This window comes from Myotis lucifugus, unplaced genomic scaffold (genome assembly GCF_000147115.1).
Source record: "Myotis lucifugus unplaced genomic scaffold, Myoluc2.0 scaffold_96, whole genome shotgun sequence".
NCBI classification, from domain to species: Eukaryota; Metazoa; Chordata; class Mammalia; order Chiroptera; family Vespertilionidae; genus Myotis; species Myotis lucifugus.
Window position 1 is genome coordinate 441,410 of NW_005871144.1, and position 13,203 is coordinate 454,612.

At 41.9% G+C, this 13,203-nt stretch overlaps 1 protein-coding gene across 1 annotated transcript in view; it reads right to left on the reverse strand.

The window, feature by feature from the left end:
* Positions 1-2,270: 2,270 nt before the first annotated feature.
* Positions 2,271-13,203, reverse strand: part of MDN1 (midasin AAA ATPase 1) — a 144,026-nt gene continuing 133,093 nt past the window's right edge. Inside the window, exons 93-102 of the mRNA XM_014458412.2 lie at positions 12,291-12,461; positions 10,228-10,385; positions 9,395-9,484; positions 8,510-8,625; positions 7,736-7,910; positions 6,596-6,669; positions 6,383-6,497; positions 5,616-5,679; positions 4,473-4,615; positions 2,271-3,745 (exon numbers count right to left, since the gene is read on the reverse strand). Of these exons, the coding sequence (XP_014313898.1) occupies positions 3,557-3,745; positions 4,473-4,615; positions 5,616-5,679; positions 6,383-6,497; positions 6,596-6,669; positions 7,736-7,910; positions 8,510-8,625; positions 9,395-9,484; positions 10,228-10,385; positions 12,291-12,461 (1,295 nt within the window). The 3' untranslated portion in view covers positions 2,271-3,556. The remainder of the gene's footprint in view (positions 3,746-4,472; positions 4,616-5,615; positions 5,680-6,382; positions 6,498-6,595; positions 6,670-7,735; positions 7,911-8,509; positions 8,626-9,394; positions 9,485-10,227; positions 10,386-12,290; positions 12,462-13,203) is intronic.

A 13,203-nucleotide genomic window follows, 5' to 3' on the forward strand; every position in this document is an offset into this window, starting at 1 on the left:
GGCAGGGCACATGGCTGGGTTGTGGGCTCCATCCCATGTGGGGCATGCAGGAGGCAGTTATCAATGATTCTCTCTCATCATTGAGTTTCTCTCTCTCTCTCTCCTCTCCCCTCGTCTCTGAAATCAATAAAAATACACTTAAATGTTAGTGAAGTTAAATACCCCTGACAACTTTTAGTTACACTTATTTTTTGAATTGTCATGACTTTGGTCCATTAATGCTGATTAAGACTTTTTTATGTAATTAATTCATTTACTTTTTAAATTAAATTCTTTATTGTTTAAGGACTTTATTCTAATCTTATGTGGGTTGTTTGCTTGTTTGTTTGTTTTTTAATTTGGTCCTTTATGTAGCTTTAAGTTTCTATACAATAATGTGTATTTTTTGAGGCTTTTCAATTTTTAAATTTTTTTTCATTGTTAATGTTTAAAATATTTACTCCATCTAGAATTTATTTTGATTCATGGCATGATATGGATGTTAAGTTCTTTTTCAGCTGCTAAACTATACTTTTGATACCATTTAATAGTTTATTCCTCTTCCTGGACTTTGCGATACCTATATGGTAAATTCTCTTAGGATTTGAATAATCTATTCAGGATTATTTCATCTGGGACTCATTTTTAATTTTTGTTGTGTTGTTTTTTATCTGGCAAGAAGACTCCTCTGTAGTTTCTTGCACAAATCTTATTAATCTTCTATACAACCTTTAGAAATATTTTCTATCATTTCCCTCCAAATCATCTTAGGATCTTTATTACAATTTTGACAGTGTTCAACCTATCCTTTCTATATAATAAAAGGCTAATATACAAATTGTCCCCTCAACCAGGAGTTCGACCAGGGTGGGGCCAGCCGGCCAACCGCCTGCAGCCCCTCCCCCTGGCTGGCCCCACCCCTGATTGCCCCCCCCCCCCCAGCCACCCCAATCAGGGCGGGCTGGCTGGACCCCATCCGTGCACGAATTTGTGCACTGGGCTCCTAGTAAATTAATGTGTGAGAACAGATATTTTTAGCCCATTTCTTCTTCTCATCAAGAAACATTCATGTTAGACACTGGTAATGCTGTCAAGAGTCATATATGCTCTCTCTTCTCAACCCCACGGTATGGGCAGGAAGACATGTAAGTCTAAGTGTTAGATGTCAAGGTTCATAATATGGGAGCTCATTCTTCCTGGAGGGCTTATCAGAGCAACATGTTTGTCAGAAAGGAAAGTAGGTAAGAGAATTCCCGAAAAGAATGTGTGGAACATGGGCAGATTTTAGGATCCCTGTAGTTTGTTGTGATAGATGGAATGGTGTGGTGGGGATACAGGGAGAGCAAGGCAGCAGTCAGGGCACCCTAATAATAAATGTCCTCTTCTCAGCGGGGCCCTCTGGAGGAACTTTTGAAAGATCTCCTTGGATGTTGTGAGTAGGATAAAGTGAAGCTAGCAGATTACTTTAGGATACTATTTAATACTCCAGGCTACAGATTTAAAAGAATTCCCACTACAGTGTCGTCAGAGGAGACAGGATAAGATAAACACCCAGAAGTTAGAGCAGACAAGACTGGGGTTTGGATGAAGAAAGAGAAGTAAGTAAGGCAGATGTAAAGACCGAGTAGCAGGTGAGTGTGAGAGGAAGCATGTCCTCGGAACCTTCTAAGTGACCTGTGCTTTGTACCCTGGGCCAGGGTCTGCCTGACCCCCACCCTGGTCCCTGATAGGTCTCCTGTGACTGCTCCCATGCTTCCTAACCCTTTCCCCATCACAGCACAGCTGAAAAGGGCACTCTTGGGTAGCTGCTTACTGGAATTCCTACTGTTCCAGACCCAATGAGCTGCTCCAGGGCTAAGGGACTCACTATCTTAGCAAACCAGCTGGGAAGCTCCAGTTTGAATGGTCTATCAATTAAAGGTATAGATGATAAACTACCGCATCACTGTCATAATGTTGTTTTTTCCCTACCAGATCCAACCCTGCTGGAAGAGTAAACTTCCTACCCCATAAATGGCTTTGGACATGAAATCTGAGTGGAAGAGATGTGTCCTTTTGGAACAGAATTTTTATGAGCCATTGTTTCCACCAACTCGCTATTTCTCCATCGCCACGAGGCCTGCAACTCACCTTCCGTGGACATAGAAACAAGTAAGAAATAAACCCTACTGTACAAAAAGCCACTGATGTGTGGGGTCATGTCAGTCTAGGTAGTGACAGCTGACTGGTCCAGCAGATAAGACCGTTCCCTTTGTACTTCTCTGTTGTATTCCATTAAGAATGATCACAAATTATATCACCACTGGTATATTTTTTAATAGTTTTCAGAATATAAGCTGCATAGCTTTTTAGAATAAAAAATAAATGATATAACATCAGGTACATGCTTTGGACTCTTGGTTAAACAAACAACAAGCAATCTGTGTTTTGTTGACCACCTCAAAAAGAGTGGCAAACTTCACAGTGTAACTTGATAACAGACATGGATATAGACAATTACATCATGGCATGTTGTTCACAAAACAACATTCTGACGGTCAGAACTTAAGTCGAACAGTTTCAAGTATTCAAGCACTGCTTTCTGGCCAAGTAAAAACTGCCTAAAAACCGTTGATGTATTTTGACTGGGGAAAAAAATAGATAGATGTAGCTTCTTAGTTCTTCTGGAGACAGCATATCTTTTCCAGAATAAAACTGGCTCAGTCCAGCTTGAAAGCAGTGTGAGGAATGATTCTTCCCCTTAACTGATAAGAAAAAAAGGAACTAAAGAAATAAATTACTACAACAGCAGGGACTATGGCACTGAGAGAATGAAATACACAAGGGGATAATCATCTTCCCATCATTGCATAGTCTCCCGAAGCAGCAAATGTGAAGGACACTGAAAAGCCACTTCATGTTTACTCAGCCCAGGGATCAGCTCCGCTTCCTGGAGCCCCCGGATGGCTGGGGCTTATGAGCACACATACAACCAGCCTCTTTCCCCAAAGAGGTGGTTCTTTTCACGGGAAGCACAGTAAGAAAACACACTCAGCCTCTGAGGACTGCAGCTGTCCCAGCCACTTGACAGCTTTTGGGTCCACACTGTGGGCTTGGCAAAGCCAAACCTTAGATTGGGGTCAAAAGCACAGCTCCCATCAGGCCTTTAGCCAAAGAACTGGCACAGCCCCAGGCTCCTGGCAGCACCTCCTCAAGGCAGGTGTCCAGGGTCCCTTCGAGGGAAAGCAGACAGCTGGGCCCACGGAGGGGCTGGCCTCCTCTCAGGCCAGGGCTTCCAAGACAGGCTGGCAGGGCAGTCTCTCAGGTACGAGACCAGACGCCTGCTGCTCCTTCGCTGCCCCACGTCTGTTTTGTGAACAATAGCTTAGGCCAAGGAACCCAAGTTTCCTCTGAAATCATGTCAAAATGTGCATTGCAATACATTTTTTTGTAGCTGAGTGAATTTTTATAAATCAGACCTAAGATAAAATATAACTTAGAGCTGCTAATTCAGAAGTGTCCAGAAAGGAGCACCTGGGCAAGAAGTAGCTCTTGACCGTGGTTTCAAGTCTCAACTTTGGACTATGTTCTTGCTGGCCTACAGGTGGTCAGAGGCTGTCACTAACTCAAACCACTGCCTGAGGGCATCGCTGAGCGTCTCGGGGAGTGCGTTCACGTCGCGAAGAATTATGTAGAAGGGGAATGGGAACTCCTCCATGTAGGATCGAATTTCAGGCAGCTCTCCAGGTCCTTTAAATATTGGCACTTTAATGTCCAAGATAGAATCCTGCCAACAGAAGACATTTTCAAATAAATCAGTGTCCTTGGCCAGCTCTTCCAGGCTCTCTCTCTCCAACATGTTTTAGGTCTCCTGTGTGTAATTCCTGCCTTTGAGAGTAGCTTTCATTACTAAGTAAAACAAAATTTTCAGAACTCATTGAGGAGGAAGGTCTTTCTAAGCACCCCTTCCAGAACAGGCACTGAAAGGGGGATAAGAAAACCCAATTTCCCTGTGACGGTGTGTCCCATTCTCAACTTGGATTATTCACATTAATCTTCAACTTGCTGTCTAGGCCTTAACCTGACCTGCAGAGCCCATGCTTCCCCTGGAACAGAACTGCCCTGTGGACGGACATCTTTCACTTGGCGACTGATCTTCCTGTTCAGAGGAGGGCACTGCCGAGGTACGAGTAACTGGAAAGGGCCCACTGTCAAAAGCTGGCATAGGAAGTAGTTAAGGGGTGCTCTCTGGAGTCAGCCAGAATCCTGGCTTTCCTACTTATCACCTACAATCAGTGATTCTGTACTTCACTAAAGTGGGAATAATCCCCATCTCACTGGATTATTGCAAAGTTAAATGAGAAAAGTTATAAAGTGCCTAGCCCAGGGCCTGACGGAACACTGTGTTAGGAATTCTGAGTATGATGGTGCGACCCAGGCCATATTTCAGATGGAACAGGCTGAAGAACACCTCCACGTTATCCCCAGAAAAGTGGCTTTTCGTAGTTGCTCACCCGGGAACTGGGATTATCCAACACAACAAAAATGACGAAGATGTTCGCATTCCGGGCAGCCTGGACTGCCGCCAGGACTCTGTCTTTGCCCTCGAGGAAGAGGCCGCGCCCATCAGAGACCACCAGGAGGAGCTGTGCAGCGTCTGTAGAACACAATGGAAATCCATCTTTAACAATAACTCAAAACTACCTAAAGAAAGACAAATTAGTGTAGGCTTTCTCTGTAATACTGACATCGAACAGCTCTGGAACTGGTGAATTCTGGGCACAAGTAAAAGGGATCTCTTTCTAATTAGATGTTACTTCAGATGCCTGCATCAGGGACGGCATACATACAAAGCTTCTGGCAATAAAACAGTTTCCCAGTAGTGTTCAGGGAATGTCACATTTAGATCAACTTCACTGGAGAATTAAAATACAAAAATGCGGTACTGAGGAGGCCATTAGAAGAAAGTATCTGTCAAAAACCTGGACCTGTCTCAAATTTTTGCTGATTTCTGTATTTTTCCCCTTAAAATTGATTTAAAAACTCAGAGGGGGACACTAAAAAATAAATGGTGAATTAAAATGTTTAAAAATATTTAGTGTATAATGTTATCAGCTAAAGATAGTGTCTGAGGGTGAATGTCTTTGACAGAGAAAGTCAGCCCACCAAGTCTTGAGATGTATGAAAAGGACTTGCTTCCAACAGGAAGTTCTCCATGATACAATCATAACTGAGAGATTTCTGTAAAGAACTAGAGAAAGAACTGGTGTGTTTCAAGGCCCAAATCAATCATGGCTGGATTAGCTGGTTTCTGAATCATGTCCTCCTCTGCTTTCTTGTTAAGTACGAATATTCTGTAATATTGTATAACTTGCTCCTTTCATAACTCTCAACCCAATCTATCAAATAAGTATATACTAGTTAATTAGTGTCTAATTCCTTCATTTATTATAAGCCTCCTGGGTATGGGTTTAATAAAAATTTCTAAATAAAGAGTAAAAAATTCCAGAATGGCTAATACTTCTCCTGGGTCTTGCTTTCCCTGTAGAGCATCCACATTAAAAGATGGTGACGGGGCAGTGAGATGAAGCAGGCAACTTGCAAATACAGACAACAGAAAACCATTTTGTCAACAAAGGTAAGAGAATGCAGCTCACCTGGACTGACGTTCTGTGAGAGCTGCTGAGCGGCTGCAAACATGCTGGCTACCGACTCTAGAAACTAAACCAGAAACAATTAGGAAACTAGACTCTCTTCCCATTCTCAGAGAGCTTAAAGTTATAACCATCTCAGATCTACAGGCAACCAGACTATCCCTTCAGCCACCTGTAGTCAAGGACCACTGCTTGGTATTCACCCTTGAGATATGGCATACACCCCACTAGTGTTCTACATGACACCCCAAAGGAAAAGAAATCCCTTTACTGGGGGATAAGAAATGAATTAACTCCCCAAATGAACAAACCAGCTGTCTTAAAAAAAACAGGCAAGAAAACACAAAATGTCCACGTCAGAATTACTGTCCCATGCTATGTTTTGAGAACTTGTCAAGTCATGTGGCTTTATTTTACATCATTTCTTCTCTAAGCTAACTGGGGTGGGGGTGGGGGGGTGGAGATGGGGGGAGAGACTGGCCTTGACCCTGATAAGGGTACTGGGAGATGGTTTATTTTTCAAAAATGTTCCAAACCTCTCAGAAAAATAAGGAGCCAGATACAAAGTCAAAAATGACCTTTGAGAAACTGAGGTTACACCGCGTCAATAATGAGCGCAGGAAGTTTCTATCCCGCAGGACACAGGCTGGGGTTTACACTGTTCTATTGTAATTTCTGCCTGTCCTTATACCACATTGGGAGGAAGGTGTTCTAAAACCTCCACTAAATGAGAAGAGTGTCTGCAGAAGACATCTGATGTCATAGCATACCTGAGCAATCTTGGTTTTCTTCTGTTGGAATTTGCAGAGCCGTAGAATCTGGGACCCCGAGTAATCACTGAACTGTTCGTGGAATGGGTGTAACAGCTTTACGGACTCTCCAAAACTTCGGGGAAAAGCCAAATATAATGATTATTTTTTGTCATGTGAACAAAATAACCACAGAAGACCAGTTTTCCCAGTGTGATTAAAAGGCACTCTTACCTGCACACCGCAATCTGACCCACTTCCAGCAGAGTTAGAGCATTTCCAATCACAGCCAAAGATTCAAAGGCAAGCTGTGAAACAGTTAAGTGTTGGAAGGAGTCAGAATATCAACCTTTTTTATACCAAGATTTTTACAGAAGACATTTTTTTTGTAGAGCCCACAGGGGAACACCATTAATATAGCTATTCACAACCAACCAGAGGCTTGGTGTCCTTGGGCCCTGGCTAATACCACAAATGCTGAAACCCATAATCCATTACACTGGTAGGAAAGGTCTGCTCTAGACATCATTCCACAAAAGTGATCTTGAGATATTTGGTCCATAAATTTTAAAAACTTACTTTTTTGATGACATATAAAGTAATTTTTTAAAAAACCAATTTATTCTAATTATGAATATGACTATATAGTTTTAAATTTTAAATTCATATATAAAGATGATTATGATGACACTTATGGCAACTAACATCTACTAAATACCTATCAAGTGCTAGACATTAACATTAAACCAAGTTTTCTACATCCATTATTTAATTTAGTTTTCCTAACAACTCTGATGAACTGCCCAAAGTCACATAGTAGTAGAGAGTCACGTGGTAGTGGGAGCTGAACCCAGGTTCAGAGGTTAAACTTTTCCAGCGGATCCTATGTGTAGATTTTAGGTTGCTCGTTGGCTCGTGCTGCGTAACAGCAAAAAACACTCTTCAGTGTGCATATTACTTACTGTATCGTAAGTAATTATATTCAGGCTCCTAAACCTTGTTAATACTGATAAAACTCTTAACTCTAGATAATTTCAGACTTAATAGAAATGTATGATGAATACTTTTTAAAAAAGTATGTTGTGCATGGTTTAAAGAATGGCAGTACACTGCATTTTGTGGAAAATACACATTGTCAGATTTTCTTATTCTGCAGCTAGACAATAGCACAGCAAGGCTATAAAACAGTAAGGCACCAAAATATTTGAGACATCTTGAAATTGCCTTTTTGAACTCTTTAAATTTTAGGTCTTCTCAAACATGGTATTTGCATTCTCAGGAAAGAAAGACTAATTGGTGTTTTCTTCAGGTCATATTTAAAGCATTTGATGTCCCATGGTACAGGGTTTGATTTAGGTAACTTCTCCTTCTTACCTGTTTGGTATGGTTGTCTACCATGCTAGAAGAGTCATCGATAGCCAAACAAATCTGATACTGGCGTTTACTGGGCTTGGTCCTTCGGAGCCAAATCTTGTCTTTTCGGAATTGGCTAGCAATGTATGGGATGACCTTCCGCATGTTCAATCGCTTCCCAGTTCGATAGTCTCCTCTATTAAATTTATCCAAATGGGACAAAGATTAAAAACTGCTCATCCCTTGAAAAGTACCTTATCCCCAGTTATACAAAATAACCAGTAACCTGGCACAACGAAGTGTTACTGCAATTGAGGTTTAAGGGCCAGGATCTCCTTGATTAGCCGCCAGAAAAACTGGCTATGTATGTGGCACAATAATAATTAGATCCAAAAAAATTAAGGGACATTTTATAAAATTAAAAAAATGTTTGCATTGAATATTAAATCTTGGATTCTCTTTTCTGTTCTACAGCTATACTCTTGGACCCATCTTTGAAAAGATCTAGGTGAGTAACAAGCGAGTAACCCAACATGTTGCAGCAATATGAGCAGCACACGCAAAGGCTCAGCAATTTCCCATCAGTTATTCATGAATCAAAGAAACTGCATTCGTGCCAAACTTCACCGACTCTTTGCTAGACAACAGACTAAGGAACACCATCCTGGTGCCTGTGCAGCAGAAATGGCAACTCAGAAGCCAGCCCAATAAGTGGTTAAGTGCTGAGCTCAATGGAAAAGGCGGTACTGCCATCATGTCAGGGCTCTTCAAGTGTACGCGATGGAGACGACTTACTTCAGCTTGGCCGCCTGGGTGGGCTCTAATATGAGGCGAAGCTGTTCACACAGCTGTTGTGAGAGAGGTGCAGTTAAGATCAGGTAGCTCTGCCACATCTCAGCTGCAGCCTTTTCCTGTGACAACAGCAAGAACATGTAAGTTACCTCGACAATGTCAGAGCTGACCAATCATTACAACAAGGTGAAGGTTTGACACCAAGAAGCACTTTAAAGTTTTTCTTAGCTGCTATCTAATTCACTTGATTAAAAATGTCTCTTTCCACAAAAACAGTTCAAACTGTAAAATATTGACACACATCAATGCCTTCTTCATATCACCTACAGAGTATAACCTGTACCCTTCATGTGGAGAGGGAGCTGTGAATGGGTAATTTTGGTGCCAACAGATCCAGCCCCTTAATCGTGGGCTCTCAGGGTCATATTTTAAAAGTGTCAAGTGCAAATCTCAACACATTAAGCAGTGTGCATATTTCCTGAAACAGCTCTGTGATTTTTTGCCAAAATATGTATATATACAGTAAATTCAGAATGCAAAGAAATTAAAAATGGAACTTCTGGGTGGATCTACACTTCAGTATTACACCACCTGCTAATGCCCAGGTGGCCTATTCTGAGAACGATATAGTATCCTTTTGCCCCGTTTTCAACCACTGTGGCATCCATTACAGAGTAAGCAACAGAAGTTAAAAAAATTAATCACATCATTTTTGTTTTAATTAAACTACAGGTCTAGTGGCAAAGCAGACAATGGACTTGGGCTTTAGGATTATAATTATACTCCATGTACTGGGTCCCTTTTACAAAGGTTCTGGAGCTAAGGACCTATTAAGTTTCTTTATCTTAACAAAAGTCAAGATACTGTATGAAAAGGCCAATGACTTACTTCTTCTGGGTTTCCAGGTTCATGTGGCTGCCACCTTTCCAGCTGTCTCTCCAGCTCCTGTCTTAGCTCATCGACATCTTTTAAAAAGGGCTAAGAAGAAAAACCACAAATGAAAGGCAGCCCAGGTTGGAATCACCAACTCAGTCAGGCTGCCTTCTTCCCTGCAGTATGAATCCAAGTGCATACCCCGAGACATAACACACAAGCAAATTTAATGGCACAGTAAGGAGGTGCCAGACAACAATCCTTGCTTCCCATTTGTTGAGGCAAGATGGATAAAGGAAATGTTAACTTTTATAAATTGAGCCCAGTAGAACAAAACCAAATGCCCAAGAAGATCTCAATAATGAAATTATTTGATTAATCTAGACTTTCATTAAGTCAAACAATTAGGAAAAGCAACTTGGTTACTCTGTTCTTCCTAAATGCAGGCATTAAGTCAAAGATTCCTGTTACTTAACGAACACAAACTGTTAACCCTCCTGCAGGCTCCTTACACAGGATGATGGACATGAGAAGAGATGTGAGAGCTGGAGGCCCAGATCCACCATCACCCCAGGTCAGGGCACAGACCACCTGCTGTGACCCTGGGACTAACCATTAGAACAGTGTTTTATCTGCTTTTGAGAACGCCTGTCATATCAACAGAGATCCTAAGAAATTTGGTAAGGATATGATACCCCAAAACAAACAGGTATCCCATAAAGTTCTAAAGACAATGATTGAAAAGGAATTTATAATTACATTTTGTCAACTTAGTAAAGTAGTGACTTCTGAAAGGCTTTTTTCCCCCACTCTAATCACCCCACCTCTACTTGTGAAAGTTTTAGTACCTGGAAAATCGTGTCCACCAGGAACTGATGGGCCGTATGAATGGTCGAATCTCGGCTTCTCTCAGGTTTCTCATTCTCTGTCTCCTTGTGGGATCTGTCTGTCCTGGGGTCTTGGTCTTCCTCTGTTTTAACAGTTGTGGTCTCCATCTCATCAACGCCTATTTTCATAAAAAGACATAGTTTTATTTATCATACATCTACACTAATAAAAGAGAAAGATGCAAATTGACCACACCTTCATGACGCCCACCAGCTAATCAGGAGTGAGTATGCAAATTATCCAACAAAGATGGCGGGTTAATTTGCAGGCACCGAGCGGCTGGGGGCGGGATGCTTGTGTCGTCGCCATGGCGATGACGCAGGCATTCCACACTGCCCCAGCCACTCTGGGCCTCTGGGCAGCGTGGGAAGGCAGCTCCGGCCAGAGTGAAGGTGGTGCCAGCAGCCAGGGGTAGGAAGGTCCAGTCTTGCATGAATCTTCGTGCATCGGGCCTCTAGTATTAACATAAAGACTGAGCCTTCATGGTTGTCTTTCAACCCTAACAACTACTCAGACTTCACTCATTCACTTCCCAACACATCACCACATACTGGTTCCACGTGTTCTTTCACTCTGTAACAGTCATTACCAGCTCTTATTCCCCTAACTTCTCCTCCTCCTCACCCTGATATTGAAGGCAGCTGTTCTGGGGAGGTGGAAATAGGGAAGATGATAGTTCACATTGACAAGCCCTGAAAAACTGTGTGATTCTTTAAATTGTGTGCATGTAGAGCTTTGATAAAAATAAAAGCTAAAATAAATAAAATCATAGTTCCATTTTATAGATGAAGAAACAGGCCAAAAAAAATAATAATAATTTGCCTCAACTGGTGAAGTAAGAGGCAAAGTCTGGATTTGAATCTGTGCGAGTCTGATAACAGAGCTGTGCCTTCCCACTGTCACATAATGGCCGTTCATTCAATAGTACCAACACCCCTGAGAGGGCAGGAAGGAGGAAGAAAAAGTTTTTTAATTTGGCAAGTTCTTACGTGCCCTTGTCCAGAATCGAACCTGGGACCCTTCAGCTAGGGCTTCGTATATTTTTTAACCCCTAGAGTGCTGGGGAGCATGATCACGCTCCTCCTGTCTTTTGCCAAAAGTGCCAGGAGCGCTATCAAAGCTTCGAAATGGTGTCCAGTTCTAAGTCTGCTTTTATTAGTGATGATGATATTGCTAAATATGTCAATGTAGTAAAGGTTTCCTTAAGTTTTTGAATATGGAACTCCATTTACTTGCGATTCATAATTTTTTTCCTAAACTGCTGTAAAATCAGCAAAAATGCCTTGGCAATTTTAGCATAGTTCCTAGGATATTGGTTGGCACTCAAAGGGTTAAATATATTTATTTCAGAGAGGAGGGGAGAGAGAAATAGAAACATCAATGATGGGAGAGAATCATTGATCGGCTGCCTCCTGCACACCCCACGCAGGATCGAGCCCACAACCTGGGCATGTGCCCTTGACCGCAATCAAACCTGGGACCCTTCAGTCCGCAGGCTGACACTTTCTCCACTGAGCCAAACTGGCTAGGGTTGACAGTTATTTTTTACTGTGTTGAATATATTTTAAAAGATAAAGTCCTTGTAATAGCCATTGATCAACTATGAAACTGAACTGTATGTAAGGAGGTTTGTTACTTTCTCACATGTAGTGTCCCTATTCTATATTTATAGCATTTTTATTGTATATTTCCATATAATAGAAAACATTTCTCTAATAGTCAAGAATATACCTTCTTGTCACAATTGGACAAGTGCTCTATTCTGTTCTGCATGTTTTAAAAAGGCAGATGGGATTTTGTCTGAAAGGCAAGTTTCAGTGGTCTCCTTGAAAGAGTGTGTTGCAACACCACTCTTCCACCTTTCCACTCTGAAACATGATACAGTGACATTATTATAGGCCAATGAATGTCTAAGCCAGGGTTTAGGACATGGAAGTAAAAGACCAGACTAGAATACAGTACAAGAGAAGCAACTTCTCTAAACCAGAGAGCTTAGGAGGGGTCTGTTTTCGGTAAGACTCACCGGAGCCTGCTGTGGTCCCCGACTTGACCTCCTCTGGCTTCAGCTGCTCGGTGTCTACTGCTTTGAGCTCCTCCTGCTCCTCCACGTCCATGAAGATGTCCTCTCTTTCCTCCTCCTCCTGCTCCTTGCTGGAGTCTTTTGCAGACTGTTGCTGCTCCATGCTGGCTACATCTGTTAAAAAAGTGCGCACACACATAGAAAGCCTAGGTCAGTGATGGCGAACCTTTTGAGCTCGGCGTGTCAGCATTTTGAAAAACCCTAACTTAACTCTGGTGCCGTGTCACATATAGAAATTTTTTGATATTTGCAACCATAGTAAAACAAAGAATTATATTTTTTATATATTTTATATATTTAAATGCCATTTAACAAAGAAAAATCAACCAAAAAAATGAGTTCGCGTGTCACCTCTGACACGCATGTCATAGGTTTGCCATCACTGGCCTAGGTCTTTGTGGAACAAAGTAATCATGAGTGGGTGTGGTTTCTGTCATTAATGCTGGTTCTGTCACTGATCGGCTATGTGCCTTAGACATAGTCCTGGGCTTGTTTTTGCCCAAGATGTCCTATTAACCTAACTATGTAACTGCCTGTTCTCCCCCTCCCACCTCCTCAAGCGTATCATGTAACTACACATGTGACCACAGAAGTAGGATGTTTAGCTGGGTTTCTAGTGCTATGACAAGAGTATGAACCAGAATAAACAGGATGGGCACATGATTCAGAGCAGCTAATGGCATCATCCTCCATTACTAAGTTATGGTAACACTTGGCATAGAAACGCTAACATGGGAATTCCTGCATCCCGATCTTGGACAAGTTCTTAAACTTCTTTGGCCTCAGTGTGCTCATCTATAAAGTGGAGATATCCTCACTCATGAGATTAGAGGAATTCCATGACCTTGCGGCAAAG